This window comes from Gossypium hirsutum, chromosome A11 (genome assembly GCF_007990345.1).
Source record: "Gossypium hirsutum isolate 1008001.06 chromosome A11, Gossypium_hirsutum_v2.1, whole genome shotgun sequence".
NCBI lineage: Eukaryota > Viridiplantae > Streptophyta > Magnoliopsida > Malvales > Malvaceae > Gossypium > Gossypium hirsutum.
In genome coordinates, this window is record NC_053434.1 from 120,578,848 (window position 1) to 120,603,628 (window position 24,781).

Below are 24,781 nucleotides of genomic sequence, written 5' to 3' on the forward strand. Positions count from 1 at the left end.
GGTGAGGTTGTCCAGAAATCAAACTTGCAACCAATGTGAACCGAAGACTTGAACAAATTAATAGAAAAATAGACGACAGTAATACAATTAATAAACTTGAAGATAGTCAAACTTACCCTTTTAATTGAATAAATTTGATAGCATATAAATAATTACCACCCACATTTATTCAAATTAAGATTGAGCCAAGGAAAAAGGAAAGTCCCCCAAAATTATGAGGCATTAAGATGAACAACATACAATGTAATATAATAGTAGTGATAGAAAATCCCAGCTCTTGGTCTAGCAACATTGGATGTTCTTCTCAAAAGCTTACATCGTGGGTTAAATTATAAGGACAATTCTGTTTGTGACTTGTGAGCTGATAATGATTTGCTTCTACTAATAGTGATAGTGAAATTAGTAGGTGGCAATGCAGCTAATGGTTCATTGTTCGTTGTCTTTCAAGAAATTCTTGAACCAAAATGCAGAAGATTTGGGATGGCGTGTTAGGCCATTTTTGTAGTCAACATATACCAAACCAAAGCGCTTGGTGTAGCCATGAGACCATTCAAAGTTGTCCAATAATGACCATGCACAATATCCCCTCACATCTACTCCATCCCTGTAAATTTCATTAATTTCTCAATGATTTTTCTAGTATAAATTCAGAGTGCCCCAAATCACATTGGATTTAAAACGAATCTCTATCGGGTCGGGAGCGTTAAAGGTAAAGCCCTCTGAATAATTGCATAAATCAAGGTTCGAATTAGTGTTCTCACACTTATGGGAGACGAAGCTACTGTCACCTTAATCAATAGCTTATTGATATTTTTAGGGTTTCCCTTAAAGAAATCAAGTTATACTTACTTGATTGCTTGAGCAACAGAAGCAAGGTATCCTTTGTAAAACTCAATCCTTTTTTTGTCCTCAAGCATTTCAGGGAGTGGGACATTTTCATTCATTTCATCATCCATACCTATATATATTTCAAAAAGCATTCAAGTTATTAATACTAGTTACATCTGATAATTTTTATTCAGATTCAAAAATCCGACTCAATTAATTTAAATCTAAATCCAATCTATTTTAATTTGACATTAAATGTCTAATAACCCGAACCCACCCAATTTGAATCCAAAAATGATTTCAATCAAGTGTTAAATTCGAATGACCTAAAATCAAAATAACTCAAACTCAAAACGATCCAACTCCAAAATAATCTAAAAACATTAAAACTTGAATTATTTCTATCATGATTGACTTAACTTCAAACCAATCCCCTAGTCTAAATTGTTGCAGGCCCTTGACAAAGTCCAAGTATGTTTCAAGTCAATTGCATACCATTCTCCATGATATATATTGGTGGGTTGTTGTATGTATGAGATATGTAATTGAGAACCTTCCGCATCCCCCAAGGAACAATATAGAGCCATTCCGATGCAGCCTGCCATGATAGATAATTTAGTTTATTTAATAAAATATATATTTATAATATGTAAAATATCTTAATAAATAAATTTCTTTGTGATCAAGTAATAGAGAGTAAGGTTACAAAAACCGAATAAAATTATCTCCTCTGAGTTCAGTTAATTCGTACCTTTTCACCGATTATTTCACCATCTTCCCATTCCACTGCCAAACATATAATTAAAATCATGAGTTAAAGATCATATATCATGTAAGGACGAAGAGAGGGGACATGCAGGGGCTTGGTCACCTAAAATTGTAATATTCTATTTTAAACCCTCGAAATCTATAAATTTATCTATGATAAAATTTTAGTAAAATTGTATTTTGACACGCATAAAAATTGTGTCGTAGTTGATGATATTACCAATTTTGGCAACCTGTTGTGCTTTCTCAAAATGACCTTCTTCGACACTATCTTTGGCATGTGAAACCAACCTCGACGTATACTGGTTTAACCCAATGAAGTCCGTGGAGCTCTCGAGTAACTCCTTGTCTTCCTCTGTGAACTGCGGAAGCTGGTCGCCGAGCCGGTCACGCATGGATTCGGGATAGTCTCCGAAATACAAGGGGTGCAAGAACCTGTAGTATACTTCATATTCAAAACTAAATTTTCGTAAAACAAAGTAATGAGTGAGTGTGAGGGAAAGGTATACCATCCAAGCTGAAATTCGACCCGTCTTTGTGCAGCACATTGATCTTCGATTTTATCTGAATTAGCTTCGGCCCATTCACAGTCCACCACTAACCCTATCTGTCCCCCTTGCTTATCCTACAAAAAGAAAGAGGTGCAACCAACTCTTATAAACTAGAACAAATTCAAATATAACCATTCTTGACGTTAAGATTTTGGAGAGGACTAAAATAAAATTTTAAAAACATTTGAAGGATTTAACGAGAATTTTTAAAAATTTTGATAGGTCTAGTTAAAACTTTAAAAAAATTTAAAGGCGTAATGAGAATTGACAAAACTTCTAAAGGGATCTAATTAAAAATTTTAAGAAGTTTGAAAAGTTTACTAAGAAATTCAATTTTTTGGGGGTAACTAAATTTTTTAGAAAGAATTTAAGGGTCTGAAATTTCAAAAATTTTAAGGACCCTCATTACCATCCGCCTTTGGTTTGTTGGTACAGTATTGAACTCTTAATTTCGTAACCATTGATAAAATCGGAAAAAATAAAAAAGAAAAATATGTATAATCAGAGGCATGGGCAGGTAGGAGGGAAAATTTTTTATTTAGGTTTTTTAAAATTTTTAAAATTTAAATTAGTGAAAGTAAAATTCTACTTTGTCCCTTAAAAATGATAAAAATTTAATTTAATCCTTTAAAATTTATAAAAATATAAACTATTCTAATTGTAAAATTATATTCTTTTACTATAGTAAAAATTACAATTTAATTTCAACTCCTAAAAAAAATAAGATCAAGATATGAGGAGCAAAAAAGGTCCACCTGAGGGATGAGTTTAAAGAGGGCTTCGCTTCCAAAATTAAAAATTTTAAATATAATATTTTTTATAAATAATGGAATTATAAGTTAATATATAAAAAATTACACTTTGCCCCAAAAGAAAAAAGAAATTCTATTTAATCCCTCAAAAATGATGAAATCAATATATCATAAAATTATATTTTGACCTCTCAAAAATTTATAATTTTATTCTGACCTCCACTAAATTTTTTTGTTTTTTTAATCTGGTCCATCCTATCAAAAGGAAAGTTGATTGTATCGTTTAAAATAGATAGTTTTAAATGCAAAATTGATCCTCAAACTATTCCTTTTTTTCACATAGATACCCGATATTGTACCTTGTACTTGCTATGATATATGGAAACAGCAGCAGCATGTGCCAAAATCATATGGTGTGCGGCCAAATATGTTTCAATTGATGAATTGTGATTTCTCCCAGGGGCAGATCTTCCTGTATCATACCCTCCCACAGCAATATGCAATGGTTCATTTATTGTACCCCAGTTCTTCACCCTATCACCAAAATGTTCAAAGCAAGTATCTGCAAATTTTGCAAAGTAGTACCTACACATTCCCTCCACATTAAAAAAATAAATTAGCTTGTTTAACCTTTTCATAAATGTTGCAAATACCATTATACTTACACAATTTGCTTGTTTAACCACCCTCCTATTGACTCATGGAGATGCAAGGGAAGATCCCAATGGTATAATGTCACAAAGGGCTGAATACCCTCTTCAAGAAGGGCATCAATCACATTGTTGTAAAATGCAATTCCTTCCTCATTAACTTTGGTTCCCAAACCATCTGCCACCATATACAAATACTTTAATATATTGGGATAATTATTTGATACGTTGACGGTAAAATTATGTATGTACCTGGAAAAATACGAGGCCATGATATGGAAAATCTGTAAGCTTTGAACCCCAAGTCGGATATAAGCTCTATATCTTCCTGTATGTTGTGTGACCATTAATTGTGGATTTAGGGAAGATTGAAAATATATTGAGAGCTGATATTAAAGATATAATCCTTCGAATGCAAGCCATCGATTTCCAGTTTCGTTGATTAGTCCAGTTTTAATTACATGAATTATTAAAAAGTCATAAAATTTTTAATTACAGTTGATTCCATCAATATTTTTACTTGGTTTATACTCATTTGCAAGTTAATCAATTCTTTATATTATTTTAAATTAATATATCAATCAATTCCTAATTTAATTGGTTCGGTTTGGTTTCAACCACCTTATTGAAATGCACCATGTAGTGCATTTCACAACCCCATGTAATACTAACCTTGTACCGGTGATAATGATCCACTGCAACATCAGCATTGCTTCCATCAATTATTTTTCCTAATAAAACAAGAAAAATAAGATACCTTATTTATATAAATATATATATATGGTATTGAAGATAATTCAAGGTTATTATTATGGGTGAGAATGGTAAGAAATGAGGACATTATTCTGATATACCTTCAATGTGAGAGAAAGCATCCCATATGCTTTTACCTCTGCCACCTTCGTTCACACCTCCTTCAATCTGAAAGAAAGAAAAACCAAAGTAATGGAAGCTAAACTCCAATAGAAATAATATAAAATAATAATTTTTTGTGTTCCGAGTTTAGATGTTTGAGTTTGAGGTTTAGGATATTACATATTTAGATCATTTTAAGAATAAACAACTTTAAATTATTTGTTTGTTTGATTTGTTTCGTGTTCAACCCATTTCGGCTAATAATAATTTTGTTTTCATATCAATTTGGGTTCAAATTAATTGATTTTTCATGATCAAAACCGAAAAATTAAAGAAGAAGAGAAGAAAACCTGATAGGAAGAGGTAGAAACACCGAAGACAAAGTGAGGAGGGAAATCAGCTCGACAAACTTGATTTTTAGTGTTGGAATCATCATGTTCTACGTCTTCCTTTAAAACATGCTTCTTCTTAGCCATGTTCTTTTTGTTGTTGTTGTTGTGTTACTCACTGAGAGAGAGGCACACTCCCATGCTTATATAATATAAGCCAGGCTGAGATCACTCTACTACTGTTGCTTAACGGTGTTAGAAATAATGACATTCTCCTTTTATTTATTTATCATGTAAACTAAACACCTAATGTTACTAAATTATTAATAAATTTAAGTGATCAAAACTTAAACTTATAAAAAATTTACCCTAAAAAATAGTGACATTATCCATTTATTTATTAATTTTTTTATAAAGCATCTTTTAGATTTTTAAATATAACTCAAAAGTCTTAGCTTTGTTTATAATTTTATATATAGTTAATGAAATAAACAATAGCATATTATTCAAAAATATTTTAAAATAAACTTAAATATATTCATTTTTAACAATATATCATCAATTAATAATTAATATATAATTTTATAAATTGTGAATACATTAAATATAAATACACAAATTTATGCTTATATTGTAATTTGATAATGGGTCTTTTTAACTATCAAATGTTGATGTAGCGGTAAAGCACTTTGCACTTACAAACATAAAATACGATTTAAGCTTTGGAGACAATATTATTAAAAGAGGTAACTATGAACCTCAAACATGAATTATATAACAAGCATAAAAAGTATAAAAAGAAGGAAAAAAAAGAGAGATAAACAAATATTTTTTAAGAGTCTAAGACCATGGATGATGATCAAAGAAAAAAATATCCTAAATCTTAGATTCTTATAAATATATATATATATAACTTTTTATCACCTTTTTATATATTCAATTGTTTAAAATTAAATTTTAAAGTATAACTTTATTTATTGTTAATATTATTAATAAATTTTATAACTTTTAGGTGGATTTGATTTAAGGTATCGTACATTTTTAGTGACACTGTAAATTTTCGGAATACCATTTTTTATTTCAATTTTAAAGTTTTAAATCGATAATTTTATATTCGTAACAATGTTCTGATTTGATGATATAAGAAGTAATTTCAGTACTAAATCTTTCATAAGTAATGTGAAATGTTGGAAATAATATTGATTTTACGACATTTTTAGTTCTTGTATGTTATTTATTCTTTGAGTTTGACTTCTTGACAAAATTAAAATATCTTTATCTAGGGATAGCTTGATATATCATTTAATATTTAAATTTTATAATTTATTTTTAATGTGGTATATTTACATTATTTCCCGTCTAATTTGATATTTTTATGTTTAATTCGGGTTTTAAAAATAAAAATTCTATTATTCATTGATAAGTTCAACCCTTTTTTTTTTTAAAAATTATGAAAGCATATTTTAAAGTATCTCATAAGTAAATTTGCTTTGATATGCCATTGGTGCATATATAGAAGATGACTTTGATTTTATTTTATTAAGTGGGCTCTTCTCCTTCAAAAGTGATGTTTTGAAGGGAAAAAAAGAAAGAAAGTGAAGGAATTTTCTTTTTCAGGCTCTAGCATCTAATTCTTATTCTCTTTTAACCCAGCTTTGCATCTATAAATGTTTTGCATTAGCTGTTTAGATTCTTTAAATGGAAGAACAAATATCTAAAATAATTTTGTTTGGAATCTCGGAATAGTTGAATGCTGCACAATGAGATGAACGTGGGAACTTTTGTTTGTATATTTATAGTACAAGTATCATAAATGCCTTTATACTAAGAGTCGGATTGCAATTTATTCTTTTTATTTAAAAAATGAGTAAATTAACCCTTATACCTTAGATCAGAAAGTAATATTTCGGTCATTCTGTTAAAAAATTCATCTATTTTCACTGTTAAAAACTAATTCATTTACGTCAGAATGAGGTATACGTAACATACAACATGTTATTATTTGGTTGTTTTATTAGCCATGCTAGTTTTTAACAGTAGAAATAGATAGAATTTTTAACAAAAAGGACTCATTTGCTCTTTGTTCCAAATGTACAGGAATTAATTTGCCCATTTTTTAGTAGAGAAAACAAAATCTAATCTGACACCTAGTACCCTTAAAATGGAAATTTTACCATTTTGGCCCTTTAAATTTTTAAAAATTTTAAATTAATAAAGGTAAAATTAAACTTTGACCCCTCCTAAAAATGATAAAAATTTGATTCAATCTTTTAAAAATTATAAAGATATAGACAATTTAATTTCAACCCCTAAATTTTTTTTCCTGACTTCGTCTCTACCTCATACAGGGGCCTCCAACCTTTTTTTACCATACATTTTATACCTTTTATAAAAGTTGTCCTCAAATGTAGGAGAAAGCTCAATTTGATGTATTAAGTTAAGTCACCCTAACACCGTCATTAAATTAATAATAAAATTTATATTTTATCCACGCATTTATATAAATAAAGGCCATTTTCATGATGAGTCTTCCAAATATAGCATTGTAAGTTGAGGGATGGTTAACTACTAAGAATTCCACCATTTCAATTGTTTTGTGCTGTCCATCATCCAGCATATCTAGTAGAACAATTGATTCTTTAACCTTTATATGTTGGTTAGAGAACTTATTAGGTAAGGCTTACCTTCTTTACTGTGAATCATTTAATATCATCTGCCAGAATGTTTGCCAATGAAAACCTATCACTATCACTTCTGTTACGGGGTGGCTAAGCTACATATTGTCTATCGCATCTTTTAAATGGACACAACCCTCAGCTCCATGACTAGGGGCATTCTAAAATTTTCATCTATGTTTCGACTGACTTCTAACATGAATAGGTTTCATTTGCAAGGGTGCTTCTAATATTCATTAGCTTTTTATTTGACTAAGAATGTAAGCTGGAAAGGTAGGAAGAGTGGTGTAAGTCTTAAACCTGTTATAAAGGGCTTTGTCAATTTGTCTTCACTGAGGATGTTGCTATGTTTCTTCTCTCACTAGCCTCCACCGTTGTGGAGAATTGATGGGGCTAGGAAAGTTCCCCCCCCCCCACCACGGAAAATGTATGCTTGCATTGTGGTTTCTTTTGTGGTGGTCATGTAGTGGTAGGTGTCCTTTATGTGGAATACTGTAATTTCTCTGCGCAGGCTCAACATATGACTTGTATATTTGGGTATTGACCCCTTGAATTTCCTCAATTTCAGAAAATCTATGTGCCTTTTCATACAAGGATAGCAACTTATCCAGCGGGTCATTTATCAACGGAAACCCTCAAGTAGTCATGACCTACCACTTCAATGAATGTTTGATTTGCTCAATCATTTGTTGCACCTTTAGACTTCATGGTTGCAGAGCTAAACCTACGAGCAAACTCCTTTAGAGGTTCGCCTTCTTTCTACTTGATAGAGAAAAGGTGCGTCGAACTCTGTTTTAGTGTCTTGTTGACAAAAAATCAACTCACGAATAGATTCGGTAACTGATCAAAAGAATGGATGGATCCCTTTGGTAGAGACAAATACCAAGCTCTTGCAGCATCTTTTAGAGTCATTGAAAGGGCACCACACTTCACTTCATCAAAGGGGTTTATAAGTTCACGTGATTATTGCAATATGTCAAGTGGTCTTTAGGGTCACCCTATCCATTATACATCACCTTAGGTAGCTTGATACTGAGATGTGCTGGTATAAAATTAAATACAGATTAAATCTAAATTTTCCAATGCAATATACTTGTGAGAGCACTTCATTTTTGTTCGTTAAGGATCTATTGTTTTGAGTACAGATATTGTAAAAGTAAACTCAAGTGAGTCATTTGGTTTACATCTTAAATTTTAGGGAAAAGTCTTGGAGGAGAGTGATCATGTTTAGAGTATAGGTATGAGGTTACTATTTGACAAATGAGTAAGACTTAAATCACAACCTATACTTGATGAAGTATAGTATATTGATGATTTGGGCAAGGCCCGCCAAGCATAGGAAGATTCTAAGTTGCACAAACAAGTTCTTGACGTTCATCTTTATTTTACCTGAAGTAGTTACTTGGTACAGTTACAACTTACCTTATATCTAGACTTGTATATTATTTGCAAAAATCAACTAACTTTCAAGTCGAGTTACCTATTCAAACTCAAATGTTCACCCAAAATATGTATAGTTTGGATAAAAGTACAAGCCCCAAAAATGGGCTTAGACAAAAAAAAATTACTCATTTAAATTATGGTTCAAGCTTAGGCTTCAACATTCAAGGCTTAAGCTTAGCTTGACCTGACCGATTTTATACTTCTATAATATATATTTATTTTATTTTTATATATTATGTAATTTATATCACATAAAATTAAATATATAACCATATAATGCTATGTAAACATTGAAAATCATGTTAAGTTGTCAAATTTTAAAATTTTAATAAAATAATAATATATGTTTTAAAAAATAATATGAGTAGCGCTAAAATGAGATTATGTTAATAATTTATAAATGTAAACGAGTTTAGACAAAATTTTAATATTATATTTCGAATTGAATCAAATTTAAACAAACATAAAATGTACCAATATCATACATAAACTCGACCCAAACCTATCCAATAAGCTTCCTAATAGAGAAAGAAAGATGATTTGATGATGCCTTATCTCCTAAGTTGGATATTGGTTTGTAAGACAAATTAAAAATTGGGCTTGGGTGTGCTGTTTTAGGGTATTAGCTATTGGATAATTCATTGGACTAAATAAGCCCATCTTTATTGATCATTGGGTTTAATTGGGTTCAACCTAAATACAGCAAAAAAGCAAAATATTCTATTTTGTTTTTTTTTCCGATTTTAAGTATTTAAAGGTTATGTATTTATTTATTCTTCAGGTCTATTTTACGAATTTATGTTTGAGGTTTGCAGTTTTCTCCCTCAAGTGATTTCTTTAATTTTCTTATTACGTATAAAAAGGTTGAATCAATCGATTCCTATTCAACCGGTGGTCTAGTTAGATTTATGGTTCCATATTATATGTATATACTTGAACTTGACAATTTATACTAACTTGGTATTTAAATTATTTTTTTGGACCTAACTAGTACCTAAAATTTAGAAATCGTAAGCCAACATGATAATTTTTTTAGGTATATAACTAACACTATTAAAATACGATGATGTGGCTCTAACGACTAATAGAGTTGTGGCATGTGGCAAAAAAATAAAATAAATTTTTTTTATCACGTGTCCAAATGTGAGGCTATCGCATGTCATCATGTAATTGATTGTCAGTGTCACATCAACACCTCGTCAGTATATTTTAACAATATTAGTTAGGTACCTACAAAAATACTAAGTTAGCTTACGATTTTCAAATTTATATACCAACTAGGTCACAAAAATATTTAATTACCAAGTTTAAATATATTTATATATATTAACTAAAGAAAAAAATAGTGACACAAATGTGTTGAAAAATTTATTTAATACTTAAATTTGAGTGTAATTATTTATAATTATATATGTGTTATATTTGATTAACCATTATAATTAATGAGTTTCATTTAATTGAGTGTAATTGAGCGCTCTAATTATTATTTTTTAATTCATAGTGAAGGTGAGAATTGAATAATTATGTGGGTAATTATAAATTTACGCTCAAATCTAGTTATTTTATGATTTTTAGGCACTCGTATGATTATATAACCAGTGTGATTATCTTAATTCTCACCTGTGTAATTGGATATTCAAATTACACTCAATGAACATAGGAGAACTGGTGATGGTACAAGCTTCAAGTATAACACGATTGGTGAGTGGGAGAAGCGCCTCTTTCACGGATTATGGGAGATGCCGTTGAGCAGTCCTCCTCTTTGATGGTGTCTGATATTATTTCAAATAGTAGAGGGTGGGACCTTCGGCCAATTGAAACATTGCTTTCGGGATTTCTTTTCCCTTCCTTTCTCACAATGGTTAAAGCAATATCGTTGTTCGACAATGACGTCGTCTTACTTGCTTCCGTGGGGTGTTGTTTTCAGCATGGTTTTATGGAGCCTTTGGAAGTGCCGGCATGGAAGGATGTTCAAGGGAGAATCCACCACCCCTATCAACGTGCTGTTTTATGTTTGGAATTTTACCCAAGATATTGTTCAGGCACGCCACACGTTGGTTTCCCACGTCCACCATGGGCCAAGGTGGGTTCAAGGGCAACTCCCATCGGCAGCCTACTATATTCTGAATACGGATTGGGCTTGGCGCAGAACAACAGGTGTGGCGTCTACCGGGGGCCTTCTGAGGGACGCTAACGGAGATTGGCTGCATGGTTTCATGAACAAAGTTGGACTGACTGATACAGTACATGCAAAATTGAGGGGGGTTCGAGAAGGCCTTCAGTTGGCCAAACCATTGGCATTTCAAACCTCATTGTCGAGCTCGACGCCCTTCTGGTAGTTCGACTGTTAACTTGTCCCTTCGACGCTAATCATTTGAAAATATATGTTACGAACTGTTTAGCTTCGATAAGTGAAGGGTGAGTCACCGACATACGCCATATTTTGCAAGAGGGAAATAGATACACAGATCAGCTGGCGAATTTAGCCCAAGAGTCCTCCGGGGAGTTGATATTGCTGGCAGACTCGTCGGGGGGTCTCATTCCATTGCTGCAAGCTGATTTATCGGGTCACGGCTGCTTGCTGCTTGCACCTTTAGCTTGTTTGTTGTTCTTATGTACCAAAAAAATTTCAATAAATCCACTAACAACAAAAGTTATTTAATATAATTACATCTAAATTCAATTATTAATACACATACTTTAAAAATAATAATAACTTTCGAGACACATTTTGAGTATATTTGGACAAACTTTGCTTATGAAGAGACTCTTAAAATTCAAATTTGAATTTCTACTATTTGTGTAACACCCCTTATTCGTATTCCGAGCCTAGAATAGGGTACGAGACATTACCAAACTTAATATGATCAATCATGTAAAAAAAATCAGCCATAAAATTTTTTCTAAATTAAAAACTTTCATACATATGTTTAACGTCCCTTATATGGGCCTACGGGGCCCAAAACATACATTCAGGGTGGTTCGGGACCAAACCGTAAACATATGAAACTTTGCAACACTTAGAAAATTTTCACACTTTGGAGAGTCACACGCTCGTGTTTTCAACCCGTGTAACTCTCTATTTATAACTTCATCACCCTTGTCAGTCGTACACTTCATATAAACAACAAGAAACGTGTATGGGCTTAATTCTCATTCAATTTCTCATATATACACAATTTCATGTTATGTAATCATACAACATATATTAGCCATATCTCTGTAATCTAAATATATTTTCATAACAACTTATCTTGATTTCAGACTATTTCATATTTAAGCTTAAATAACCAAAGTATTTGAAATATCATCTTTATGCAAATAGTACACATGAGGTATATAATTTTATAATTATGAATAAACACATTTATCAAACATTTTCCATATTCATATATCAATGTCTCATGTCTCCATATATCAATAACCGTCATTTTCATGAATTCCGAGTTCAATTTCATAATTATTTGTCTCGTGTTTAATTTATTCCATATCGGAATTTTATTCATTAAAACATTTGAATTATTAATACATATGGATAGTACATTCAAGATGAACAATTATATAATCACAAATGAATTCATTTATCAACCAAGTTCTACACTTGTATCTTATCAACTCGTACTTCCTTGTATCACATAATTCCATGTAACACTTACCAAACTTTGTCAAATTAGTGAACGTCTTACGAAATTGAGTACTTCGTTTTCCCGATGCCATAGTTCAACTATGGTCTTACACATCTTCATATAATGATGCCATAGCCCAGCTATGGTCTTACACATATTCATATATCAATGCTATAGTCCAGCTATGGTCTTACACAAATCACATATTTCACTGATGCCATATCCCAGATAAGGTCTTATACAGTAGCATATATCACACCGATGCCATATCCCAGATATGGTCTTATACGGAAATCTCTTGTCACTTGTCACTTGTAGCCGAAGCTACCACTATTCACTGATCAGGTAGCCGGAGCTACCACTTTTCACTGATTAGGTAGCTGAAGCTACCACTTTTCACTTGTCATTTGTCATTGATCAGATAAGTGTAGCCGAAGCTATCACTTATCACTTTCACTTTTCCTTGATCAGATAAGTGTAGCCGAAGCTTTCACTTATCACTTGTTGCCATGGTCCAACCATGGTCTTTTCCTTCAATTCATCTTGTCACTGAACTGAAATGCTCAATTTGATCATTTATTCAATTTTCATGCTTTTACATTATTCACGATTTTATCATCAATACATATGAAGTAACACATCATGTAATTCATAAAATTAACAAATAATCACTAAAATTTAGCCATATAAACTCACAAGTTCAATTTTTGTATTATAACGATACTCATAATTTCATAATAAATATACCAAATAAAACATTATATCATTTCTAATCCAACACTTATCGATTATAATCGGGCATGTGATCAATTTATACACGAGCCATTCATATATTTTTTGTATATTTTCCTCCTCCTCCTCTCCATCCACATCCTTAGTATAAACAACACACTTGTAGGTAACATTATCCATAATTTTCACTATCTACCTATGTGAATATTCAAGCTGTCCATCTGTGTCATAGTCACTAAATTATTTTTATCTTGAGCTGCAGAACTCCAAATTAAGATCCATAAATTTTCCCAGAAACTAGACTCATATGTATTCCTACCATAAAAATTTCATAATTTTTGGTTGGGCCAATTAATACAGTTTATTCATTGAAGTCTCCCCTGTTCTGCTGTCTGACAGTTCCGACACTTCTTCACTAAAAATTAATTATCTTCTCATACAAGATTCTAATGATGTCCTTGTTTGTTTCTCTTGAAAATAGACTCATTCAGGATTCTAAACATATAAATTTAAGCCCCTAATTATTTTTATCCAATTTTTGATGATTTTCCAAATTCAGAACAGGGGAACACGAAATCATTCTGACCTTGTCTCACAAAAGTTATTGTATCTCATGATTTACGATTTCATTGCTTATGTAATTTATTTTGTAAGAAACTAGACTCAATAAGCTTTAATTTCATATTTTATTCATCCTCTAATTCGATTTCTACAATTTTTGGTGATTTTTCAAAAGTTAAACTACTGCTGCTGCCCAAAACAGTTTTAGTGCAAAATGTTGATTTCCATTTTACCCCAAATTTCACAATTCATACAATTCAGTCCTTGCTCAATTAACCCCTAAATTAAGATAATTTTCTCAATTAATACTTTTTATAGACATTATAAGTTATTTCATAACTATTGAAGTTCAGAATTTCCACATAAAACTCTAACTTCAAACTCTTTTACAATTAGGTCCCAAACATTCACTTTCTATTCAATTCTTTCAATAAAATCATAATATAAACAATTTAAAGCTATAATTCCATGCAAAATCATCATATACTACCAGCACTCATCCATAACAACTTCAAAAATTAGACATGGAATCAAAAACTAATGAAATAGTAAGTTGGACCCACTTGTAAAAGTCCAAAAACATAAAAATGTCAAGGAGAAAGCAAGAATTAAACTTACATGAAGCTAGAGTATGAAACCAGCTTGAACCCTCCTCCATGGCTGTTTTTCAGCTGATGAATATGAAGAGAAATGAAGATAATTCTAGATATTTCAATTTAGTCCCATTTTTATTTAGCCAATTTTGTCAATTTTCTAATTTTGCCCTTATTTCAACCATTTCCTGATTTTTCTCAGCTATTGCCGCCCAAAATATCTCCTTTGGGCTTATTTTCACTTTAGGTCTTTCCTCATTTGACAATTGAGCTATTTAATTCTTTTAGCAACTTTTACACCCTTTTCAATTTAGTCCTTTTTATTTAATTAACCACCCAGACGTCAAAATTTTCTGACTAAATTTTATTACTACCTCACCAACACTCCATAAATATTTTTAAAAATATTTATGGCTCGATTTATGAAGTTGAGGTCTCGATACCTCATTCTCGACCCAATTTACCTAATTAATTCTTTTAAATCACCAAATTCACTAATTCAAAAATGCTTTTATATTCACATTTGACTCATAGGTATTAATTTATTAAATTTTCAACTCACCCATCGAATTTAGTGATCTCAAATCTCTATTCCCGATACCACTGAAAATTAGGCTGTTACAATTTGACAAATCGACTATCTTTTACAATGACTAAGAGAGCACCACTAAACAACTAGATCGTATCTCCCTTTTGCAAAAGTGATTTGGTGTAAACAAAAAAGACCTCCCTAAAATGAGTATTTACAAATTTAAGCTGTATCAAATACAAACAAACACTTGCATAAATAAATAAAACTACAAATGTTTGCGTAGAAAGTTTGAGTATGAGAAGAATGAATGAATAGATCTTGAAATATAAGCTTTTGTGTAGGTATCAATACCCAGATGTCAGTTATTTTTTAGGATAAACCTGATTAAGCAACGAATAAGAAAAATAACAACGAAATTGAAAAGAACATATGTGAAAAAATCCTTCTGAAGAGAATAAAAAACCACGGGTAAAAATAATTTCACTAAATCAGCAAAAACGAAGAGTACAAATATGGAGATAAAAACTAAATCCCGAAACCCGAAAATAAAAACCCTCAAAACTTAAACACAAAATTCCCTGAAAACTTGAAAAAGTTAATATTTCAATGTGTTATGGGTTAATCTTTTTAGGGTTGAAAAAATGTCTATTTATAAGCTAAATTCGTAGGCCAAATAATCTTAAAATAATCTATACTAATCAGAGTTCGACCGAAACAAATACTAAGAATTTAGCTAGGAAAAGAAAATCGAAAAAATTGTATGACACATCGCCATGTCTTTTCTTGTGTCATTGCAACGTTGTTTCTGCTTCTCCCCTGTTTTCGTCATCCCATCGTTGTGATATAAAAAATTTGATAAATTAAAATTAACAAGTAATGTTTACATTTATTTTTTTTGAACAATCTCATTATAGGTTCTAATCATATCTGCTTTTTTTTAGATAATGCTTAGAACTACATATAGCACTCCTTAACCATTAAATAGGAGGGTAATACGATTCAACACACTCAAACACATATCTTCCTGCATTGACAATAATATCCATACCAATTGAGTTAAGACTCAATCCACGTTTATTATTTTATTTCTAACACTACTATTTTTATTATATATTATTTTATCAAATAAAAAATTAAAATGTTTATTTTAAAATTATTTATCCAAAAACTAAAATTACAATTTCTAAAATCTTAAATGGATCCAAAATTTTCATCATTTAAATGTGTCCTAATTAATTTTTGTATCATGAAATTAAATAACACTAATTTACTTAAAAATCATTTTATTAGGATTATTTATGTCTTAAAATAAAATATATAAGAAAATCACCTCTGTTACTTAAAAAATTTATTATTTATTTAAATGGTATATTTTTACATATTACTTTTTCTTTTTACCCTTAGTAATGTGATATATATAACTTATAATAAATATCTTTATATAATTCATAATTTATGTCCACCACAACCAATGAGAGATTAGTTAATATGGCAAGTTGAAACCTTGGGAATTTTGATATTATTAAGTTTAAGTCTCATTAAGGGAGTAGTGAAGGGCAAGCAGAGGTTTTGGCCCTTTTCGATCAATAGTATAATTGTAGTTGTATTGTCTTTTAAATGTCAATTATTCAATTTAATCTATTTTTATTTGTATTTAATTGAGATAATTACAATTTTGACCCTTTTTTAAAGTTTAAAAATTTTAATTTAAGATATTTTAGTATAATTTTTTTAGCTTTGCCCTCATTTTTTTAAAAATTTTATCTCAACTCCTTCGCATAAATTTTTTTTTTTTTACAATTTACTTGTAATTGTATTATTATATTATTTAAGATAAATTACATCAACAATCACCTAACTTTTATTCCAATAACAAAATAATCACTCAACTTCCAATTTGAAAGTAACAAATCGGTGACTAACGGACATTTTCAGTTACAATGTAATGAAAAGTTGAGATGGCCCATTAACTAACCACGTTAACTAGCCGATTGTTGATTTGAGTTTTCTCTTTCATTTTCTCGGCATCCAAATAATGGAGATTGGAGAGTTTAGCCCTTTGGGCCGTGGCTTCCTCTGACTTCTCTTCGACCTCTTCTTTTTTACCTAATCTCTTCTCTCATCTCCTTCTCATTTTTGACGGCCAGCTTTTTCTGTTTCCTGCGATCCGTTCCAACCCTAAACCCTCGGCCAAACAAAAGTTGTGCCTTGTGAGGGAGTTTGGTGTGATGCGGATAACGACGGTTCTTGGATTGCTTGCTATAGCAAATTCTTGTATTGGGATGCACCAAGTTAGTAACACAAATGCAGGAAAAGATTTTGATTTTTGGAAAAGGATTTCGGAGGAGGGCTTAGCATAATGAGAATCAAATGTATTGTTGGTAGTGTCGTTAGAACGGCAGAGGTCTTCAAAGCAACGCTTCTATATGGCTTGTTGTTCTTCAAGGCATTGGAGCCTAAGTTGTTCTTCTCCACTTCTTCTGCAATTGATATGAACATGTTAGTGGGACAAATTACAGAAAGAAAAATGCAAAACCCTAGAAATAAAGAGAACGAGGGGGAACGAGGAGAGACCAACTTTGAGACTTAACCTTAGCCTCGTTGAGGCGTTCACTAAATTCGTCGAGCTTCTCAATTTGCTTGGATTCCTCGGAAGTGTCAATCATCTGGTGGATTTAAAGATGGAGATAACTCAAAAGATTGAAAATTCAATAATATTAACATAACAAAAAATTGAAAGGGAAAAAAAACAAAACAACACATTTTATTAAGTTTTCCTAGTATTTTATGCTCTGTTTGGTTACTGAGAAACTGAGAGGGAAAATATAGTGGTATTAGAAGAGTGTAAAAAGTGAGAGAATACTAGAAGAAAACTACGTACGAGGGCATTTTTTATTATTATTTTAAAATTGATTAAAGATAGGAACCAACAAATCCAACATGGGAAGTATGTGAATATGTCTGACGTGGCTAGCTAATAAGCCATGTTACCTGTTCTGTAAGCATGTAACAGACAATATAAATAAGTGATTGATTTATCATTTTTTAATAATATTAATAATTAATTTATTATTTTTTAAAAATTTAGTCACCGGATTAAAAGTTAAATAACTGTTTTAATTATTATTGCACGTAAATCAGTATTTGTATACTAGGAAAATGTGAAGTCCCTAAGAAAAATTATGGCTAGTAGACACATCATTTCATGCAACCAAACAAGAATCATCGAAAATATCGACATTATTATAATATTTAGGACTCCCAACAACTGTCAACAATTATTAACCTCTTTGTTCTATTCATAAATTAATAAATAAATAACTTCTTTGTTTTTTCCGCCCCTCAAATCTTTCCCATTTCCTTTACCAGTATCTTTTTTAGTATTAACAACCGTATCTGTTTTTTTTTAATATAATATTTAAAATTATTTATTATTTTTTTAATCTATAAATAAAAGAATAATATATTTCAATTCACTCGAATCTATATCTTTTTATTTTAACAATAATACTCATGCCAATCGAACTAACATTTAATCTACCTGTTTACACAAATTTTATGCATTGCCAATAGAAAATATTTCTTTTTAGTATTAATTTATTTTGCATGCGATTTAATTCATTATCAAAAGGCATTGACTTCAACTACAATTATTCATACGTTAGAATTCTCAATTATAATTGTAGGTTCCACATGATCTTTTGTTGGATTCTATTATATTTAAAGTTTTTGATGGATTGATTGCAGTATAATATTTTATAAAAAATTTTACTAAAAATAGTTTAACTACACTCAAATTTGAAAGTTTAATTTTTTATTTAATTATTTTTATTTAATTTTTATAATGTTTGATTAATAACTTGATTATGAAATTAAACCGGGTTGATGCGTAAGCATGTTGACAAATTTCTTAGAATAATTTAGAACTTATAGTTATTAAAATTAGTCTAAAAAGTTTTTTTTTTTTAAATAGGAAGGAATAACCCTTACCAACTAATCAACAGAAAGCTTAGCAAAATCTCGTCCTAAATAATCTACTAACTTATTTATCTTATTTGACTCGGAGTTTAAAACTAAATTTCTCTTATACATGGAGCAATTCAAGTGAGATTCAACTTAGATTCAATTTTTTATTTACTCCAGAAATCTGAGTATTGAGAGAGAGAGCACCACAGCTCCTCTTTTTTCCATAATCTATACATCTCTTGTGAACAACTATCTCTCGAGCACAAATAGAAAAATAAAATAGAGCACCTAACAATATATCTTCACGAATATGGAGGGATATCAATGACATCTTGTGGAGGTTGATCGAACAAACGCACATCCCCATTTCAGACAAACTAGACTTCACCAACCAATCAGCTACGAATTTTCTTTCCTTTGAAACATGAACGAAGCTCCAACAACAATCCCTACGCAATGCTCGTTGTATGGCGTCAATGAAGTAGAAATACGGATGTCGGTTTTTAGCACCATTCAGAACAATCTCTGCAGCCGTCGATGAATCCGATTCAATGATAATATTTGGAATACCCTTCCTCCATGCAATCCCAGTCCCATGGAAAATTCCCCGCAACTCGGCAACAGTAATACTACAAAATTCCCACAAAATGCAGAGAATCCGACTACCCAATTCCCATACCAATCAGGAATGACGCCTCCAGAACCTGCTCTCGCCCATGACTGATCCCAACTCCCATCCACGTTTAGTTTAAAACAGTCACTGCCCTGCTTTTCCCAATGAACCAAAATACTCCGTGGCACACGGGAACAACTATCTATATCACCAAAGCCATCTCGAGATTCAGACAGGACCTCTCCGGAGAAGGTACTCTAGCATTTCTCCAGTTCCAACTGAGCCAACACACTGTGGAGGCCAACTCCAATCACCAAATCTAACATTCTTCCAAGTGATTAGATGATAATGCCATCAATCATCAAACATAACCTTAAAGAACTGGGATGCCACAGCCGGACTCAATAACCTGGTCCAAACATCCTTCACCGAGGGGCAAGTCCGAAGAATATGATCCCTACTCTCCCTAACCTGCCAACATAAGTTACAGCTTGGGTCATTAGCTAAATTACGAGCCACGCGATTCTCATTCCACATAAGTCCATCCTTCCATGCCAGCCTAACCCTATTTTATATATGCTAAACAAGAAGAATAAAATAAGGCCTTTCATAAAAATAAATAAATGTTATATTTATTTTAATTCCGAAATCAATTTAAATTTAATTATAATATGATATGATTAATAGTGAAGTATATTATAGAATAATTAAATTAAATAAGTTAATAATGAGTCCATAATTACAGGTTAATAATTAAAGAAATATTTTAGTACACAAAGATATATTCTAGAACTCAATATTTTTATATATGTTCCCGAATTTTCTTTTATATAATATATATTTTTTCAAAAAATATATATGATATATGATTTGATATAATTTAATAATTTATTTTAAAATTTCATAATTCAAATAATTAATTAAAAATATCACAAAAAAATCTTTCAGAAAACCAAAAAGTTTGATTAAAAAAATTTATATTAGTATTTTAGCATGATGAGTTATTTTTTAAGAAAAATCTAGATGATTATTTTAACTTAAATAGTTATGATATTAGCAGGAATAAAACTAATATATTTTTTTAGGTCGAAATTAAGTTATATATTTTTATTAGAGTTAAAAGTATAATTTTATCATTTTATTAGTTTATATCTTTATAATTTTTTAATAAATTAAATCAAAATTTCATCATTTGAATGGTTAAAGTGTAATTTATCATGCACTAACTTAATTTTATAAAAATTAAAAGCCTAGTAAGAGTTTCGATTTTAAGGGGCCAAGGCCTTGCTAGTCCTTGATGATGCCCCGGATATTAGTTGTTTGTACTAACCAATCTCAGTTCATGTCAAGTTTTCAATTCAAATTTATTTTAGGTTAAATTTTATTATGTGTGAGTTTTGTCCATATTTATTTTGATTTAAGTCCAAATAAATTTTGACTATAAATCCAATCACATTTTGTAATATTGATTCTACTTGTAATTTTTGGATATATTAATTGTAATTATTACACTTATAATTTATTTAAAAAACATAAATCAAATTATTCCAAATTAAAATATAAAATTAAGTCTCAAATAAATAATTAAAGCTACACTATAATTATTTTTTTGATAAACTACCTAATTTTGGTGCTTTCATTTTAACAATCCAATCATTAAATTTCTAACAGGAGTTGAGTGTATAGTCAACATCATATTTATAATTTCATTTTGATCACCCAACTTCTAGGACACTTACATTTTGGTCATCCAAAATAATATCCTTTTTAAAATATTGAGAGGTAAAAAAAATTAAGAATTAAAGTAAAAAAACCAATAGAAACTAAAATATGCATTAAAAAGTTATCAAACTGTACTTGTTTATCCCTTCGTCGAAAGTTTTATTTTTCTTCAATATTAAAATTTTAAATTTCAAAACATCAAATTAATTAAATAATTTATCGAAAATTTTATATCCTTTAATTGTGTCAATCGGTTTATTACTATAATATTGGAATTAATTAATTTAATTTTCTTATAAAATTTAAAACTTTATTTTATGTTTCCAAATAATTCATAATGAAATCAACTCAATTAACTAATATTTAATAATTGTCTATGAAACTCAAATTTATTTTTTATTAGATGATCTTGAATATTTTATGTTAAGCTAAAAATAAAAAAAACATTACAATTAATTTAATTAATTAATTTCAACGTTATAGTAACAAATCGATTGACATTATCAAGGGATAAAAATTTTTCAACAATTTTTAATTGATTTAACGTTTTAAAATTTAAATTTTCAATATTGAAAAAAATTAGAATTTTATGCGATGGGATAGACCAGTACAATTTGATAACTTTTTAATGCATTCTTTTAGTTTTTACCACTTTTTCACTTTAATACTTAATTTTTTTACCTCGACCAATACTTAAAAAATATATTATTTTGAGTAACCAAAATGAAAGCGTAAACATTATGTGGCGTGTACAGTCAATTATTTGGCTGACTAAAATAAAAGCATTCTAAAAGTTAAGTGATGAAATTCTAAATATTTCATTTTGAGTGATCAAAATGAAAACACCTTAAAATTAGGTGACCAACTGAAGAATTTACCCACTTCATTTTCTTGTTTTATTTTCCCAAGAAAAGCTACCCCACCACGTCATTGGGGGATTCCTTATATGTAAACGGTAGTCTCTTGTGTCCAAGAAACAAAATCACAAAGAAATTTCAAGAAACTGCTCTCTCTGTCTTAACGCTATAATCATTGAAGAAAAATGGGTTTGAAGGTTTGATTTCCTTTCTGTTCTTTTTTTTTCTTTTCATTTTAACTCCATTCATAATCTAATTTGTTGTTTATCTTCTGGGTTTTTTTATCCTGTTTGTATGTTTTGGTGATTCATTCGTTCAATCGAAACTTTTTGATTAATTTGTTTATTTTGATCGATTTTATGATTCTTTTTTCTGTCTGATTAATTGCTTCCTTTTGATTATCTTCACAATAATGTTAATTAATGTTAAAAAATTTGATCTGAAGTAGATTACTCCCATATCTGGAAATGTATTTCAATTGATTCTACTGAATTTTTAATCCACAAATCTATGGATCTTGTTGAGTATTCTCGATTTTTGTCGAGAAAAGTTTGTGAATTGTTGTCTGTTGAGAGCGGCTATCCCTCAACACGTCTGGAGTTGTCTTTGGGTTTTTGTCTCCTAACTCTGCCATACAACGCAGACGACGCTTTATAGACTTCTTTTGGCTAGAGTCGGGAGACAAAATCCTCTCGGAGCAATTCCGAACGTGGCGGATGACACTTTGTAGACTTCTCTCGATAAAATCGAGAATCCTCTATCCGATCTCTCTTTGCTTTGTACAAAGCTTAAATCTTGCTTGAAACATCTCTTATTTCTACTACTCTTTGTACAAGTACTCACACTCTGCTTATATTTGTGTTCCATAAAAACAAAATCAAACAAGATTTTACTTAGAAGCCTCGCGGATTTCGAACTGATTACTAAACAAAAACATTGGGGTTTTCCTTTTAGCTATCATTTCACTTCAATCTTCATCAAATTTTGATGTTTTAGTACGATAATCTTGTACCTTGATTGTTGACTGTATAGGAGGAATTCGAGGAGTATGCGGAGAAAGCTAAGACCCTTCCCCAGAACACTACCAACGACGACAAGCTCATTCTCTATGGACTCTACAAGCAAGCTACTGTTGGACCAGTGAACACCAGTTAGTATACACACATAAAGATATAGATATAGATATGGATATAGTCACCATGTAATAAAGGGACTAATTGGTTTTATCATTTTCGCTGTTCAAAGGCCGTCCTGGAATGTTCAACATGAAGGAAAAGTACAAGTGGGATGCATGGAAGGCTGTTGAAGGTAAGCTTATATTCGAATCAATATTCGATTATTGTTTCATTTCCTTTGAAAATCCATTAATGAACCGGAATTGGGCTTTCAGTTTTTGATAGGGAAATCGAAGGAGGAAGCAATGAACGATTATATCACTAATGTAAAACAGCTGCAAGAGGCTGCTGCTGCATCTTCTTGACGTGTGTGTGAGAATAGAAAATGGTGTAATTTTCAAGCCCTTTGATACCTATGGGTTTGAAAAGGTCTAAAACTATGAATAAGCAATGTACTATGTTTTATTGCTATTAAGTTATATTAATGAATTATGGTTTATTTAAAGTCAGATGTGTAAGTTTTTATTGTACTTATAGTATGAATGTGTTCAAACTAATCGATGTTTATGGTGTTTTGTGCTAATACAAAACTACCTAAATACCTAAATTTAGTATAAGACAATGCAATGGTGTTAGTTTCGAGCCTAAGACCGTATGTATTTTCGTATGTTTGTTCAAGTTCCGAGTCTAAGACTGCACGTATTTTGTATCAAGTATTTCGAGTCTTAAGGCTGCACGTATTCTAGATTAGGGATGTCAAATGTTGGTTGATGGTTATCTGTTTTTGTTGTTTAGCTAATAACAGTTCTGAAATTAAGTATTCATGAAAGTAGTATGGATTGGTGGTGGGAAGATGGAGTTTGGTCGATTTCCAGTTGTTAAGAATTTTTTCCGTTTATTTAATAATTTTGTTTTGGTAAATTACTCATTTGGTTTTATTGAAATTTTGCAATTTTATCATCCAACTTTTAGAGAGTTTTTATTTTAGTCATCTAAGCATTAAATCTCTAATAATGTTAAATTAATTTCAATATTATAATGTATTATTAAATTAATTTCAATATTATAATGTAAACATGAAAGTATAAATCGAATTTGACATTGTAAAAAAAAATTAGTGATAAAAATAAAAATGTTCTAAAAATAAAAATTGAGTAATTATACGTCGTTTGTTTTTTATTCTTAAGCTTATAAAAAAATTTTATGTACATGTTTTATCTTGTAGGAACATATAATATTTAGTGTAGTTAATTTTTAACATTAAGCCAAACGGGAAATTTGAAAAGAAAAATTAATTTATAATTTCAACAATAACTCAATTAAAGATATCGTCAAAGCTCTTCAAGATATTCAAGACTCATCTAAAATTAAATTGTTGATCGCCTTGTTAAGATGACTACAAAAAAGAGTACAAATGTGCAGGTGTTTGATGACACCCAATGGAGTTAATAGTTGTTCTTGAGACTGATAAAGTAGCAAATTATTCGGTTATGTTCGTTTAATATAGATGTTTAATATAGATAGCTAGTTTATTCACTAAAAAAAAGTTATTAACAAGGGTGTAATAATAATATGTATTGTACTCTTAATTAAATAACATATGTTCAAATTTT

At 30.3% G+C, this 24,781-nt stretch overlaps 2 protein-coding genes and 1 long non-coding RNA gene across 4 annotated transcripts; 1 reads left to right on the forward strand and 2 right to left on the reverse strand.

The window, feature by feature from the left end:
• Window positions 1-103: 103 nt before the first annotated feature.
• LOC121209468 (beta-glucosidase 42) lies at window positions 104-4,963 on the reverse strand. Its single transcript, XM_041080164.1, has 12 exons — window positions 4,755-4,963; window positions 4,404-4,470; window positions 4,222-4,280; window positions 3,802-3,877; window positions 3,565-3,727; window positions 3,259-3,484; window positions 2,106-2,221; window positions 1,817-2,031; window positions 1,580-1,614; window positions 1,324-1,426; window positions 850-958; window positions 104-604 (listed from the first exon to the last, which is right to left on the reverse strand). Exons 1-12 carry the CDS (start codon window positions 4,878-4,880, stop codon window positions 427-429), a joined length of 1,473 nt encoding a protein of 490 aa, XP_040936098.1. The 5' UTR covers window positions 4,881-4,963; the 3' UTR covers window positions 104-426.
• An 11,734-nt stretch (window positions 4,964-16,697) lies between these two features.
• LOC107904402 (uncharacterized) lies at window positions 16,698-17,829 on the reverse strand. The gene is made up of 2 exons (XR_001686214.2): window positions 17,487-17,829; window positions 16,698-17,375 (listed from the first exon to the last, which is right to left on the reverse strand). It is a non-coding gene; the product is annotated as an uncharacterized lncRNA (long non-coding RNA).
• Window positions 17,830-22,106: 4,277 nt separating this feature from the next.
• LOC107963588 (acyl-CoA-binding protein-like) lies at window positions 22,107-23,673 on the forward strand. 2 transcript variants are annotated; one of them, XM_016900048.2, is made up of 4 exons: window positions 22,107-22,250; window positions 23,086-23,203; window positions 23,299-23,361; window positions 23,444-23,673. In XM_016900048.2, the coding sequence occupies exons 1-4, from the start codon at window positions 22,239-22,241 to the stop codon at window positions 23,491-23,493; spliced, it is 243 nt and encodes an 80-aa protein (XP_016755537.1). In that variant the 5' UTR covers window positions 22,107-22,238; the 3' UTR covers window positions 23,494-23,673. The 2 variants fall into 2 exon arrangements, with proteins under 2 accessions (XP_016755537.1, XP_016755532.1); XM_016900043.2 differs by having other exon boundaries at window positions 23,454-23,673.
• Window positions 23,674-24,781: the final 1,108 nt, after the last annotated feature.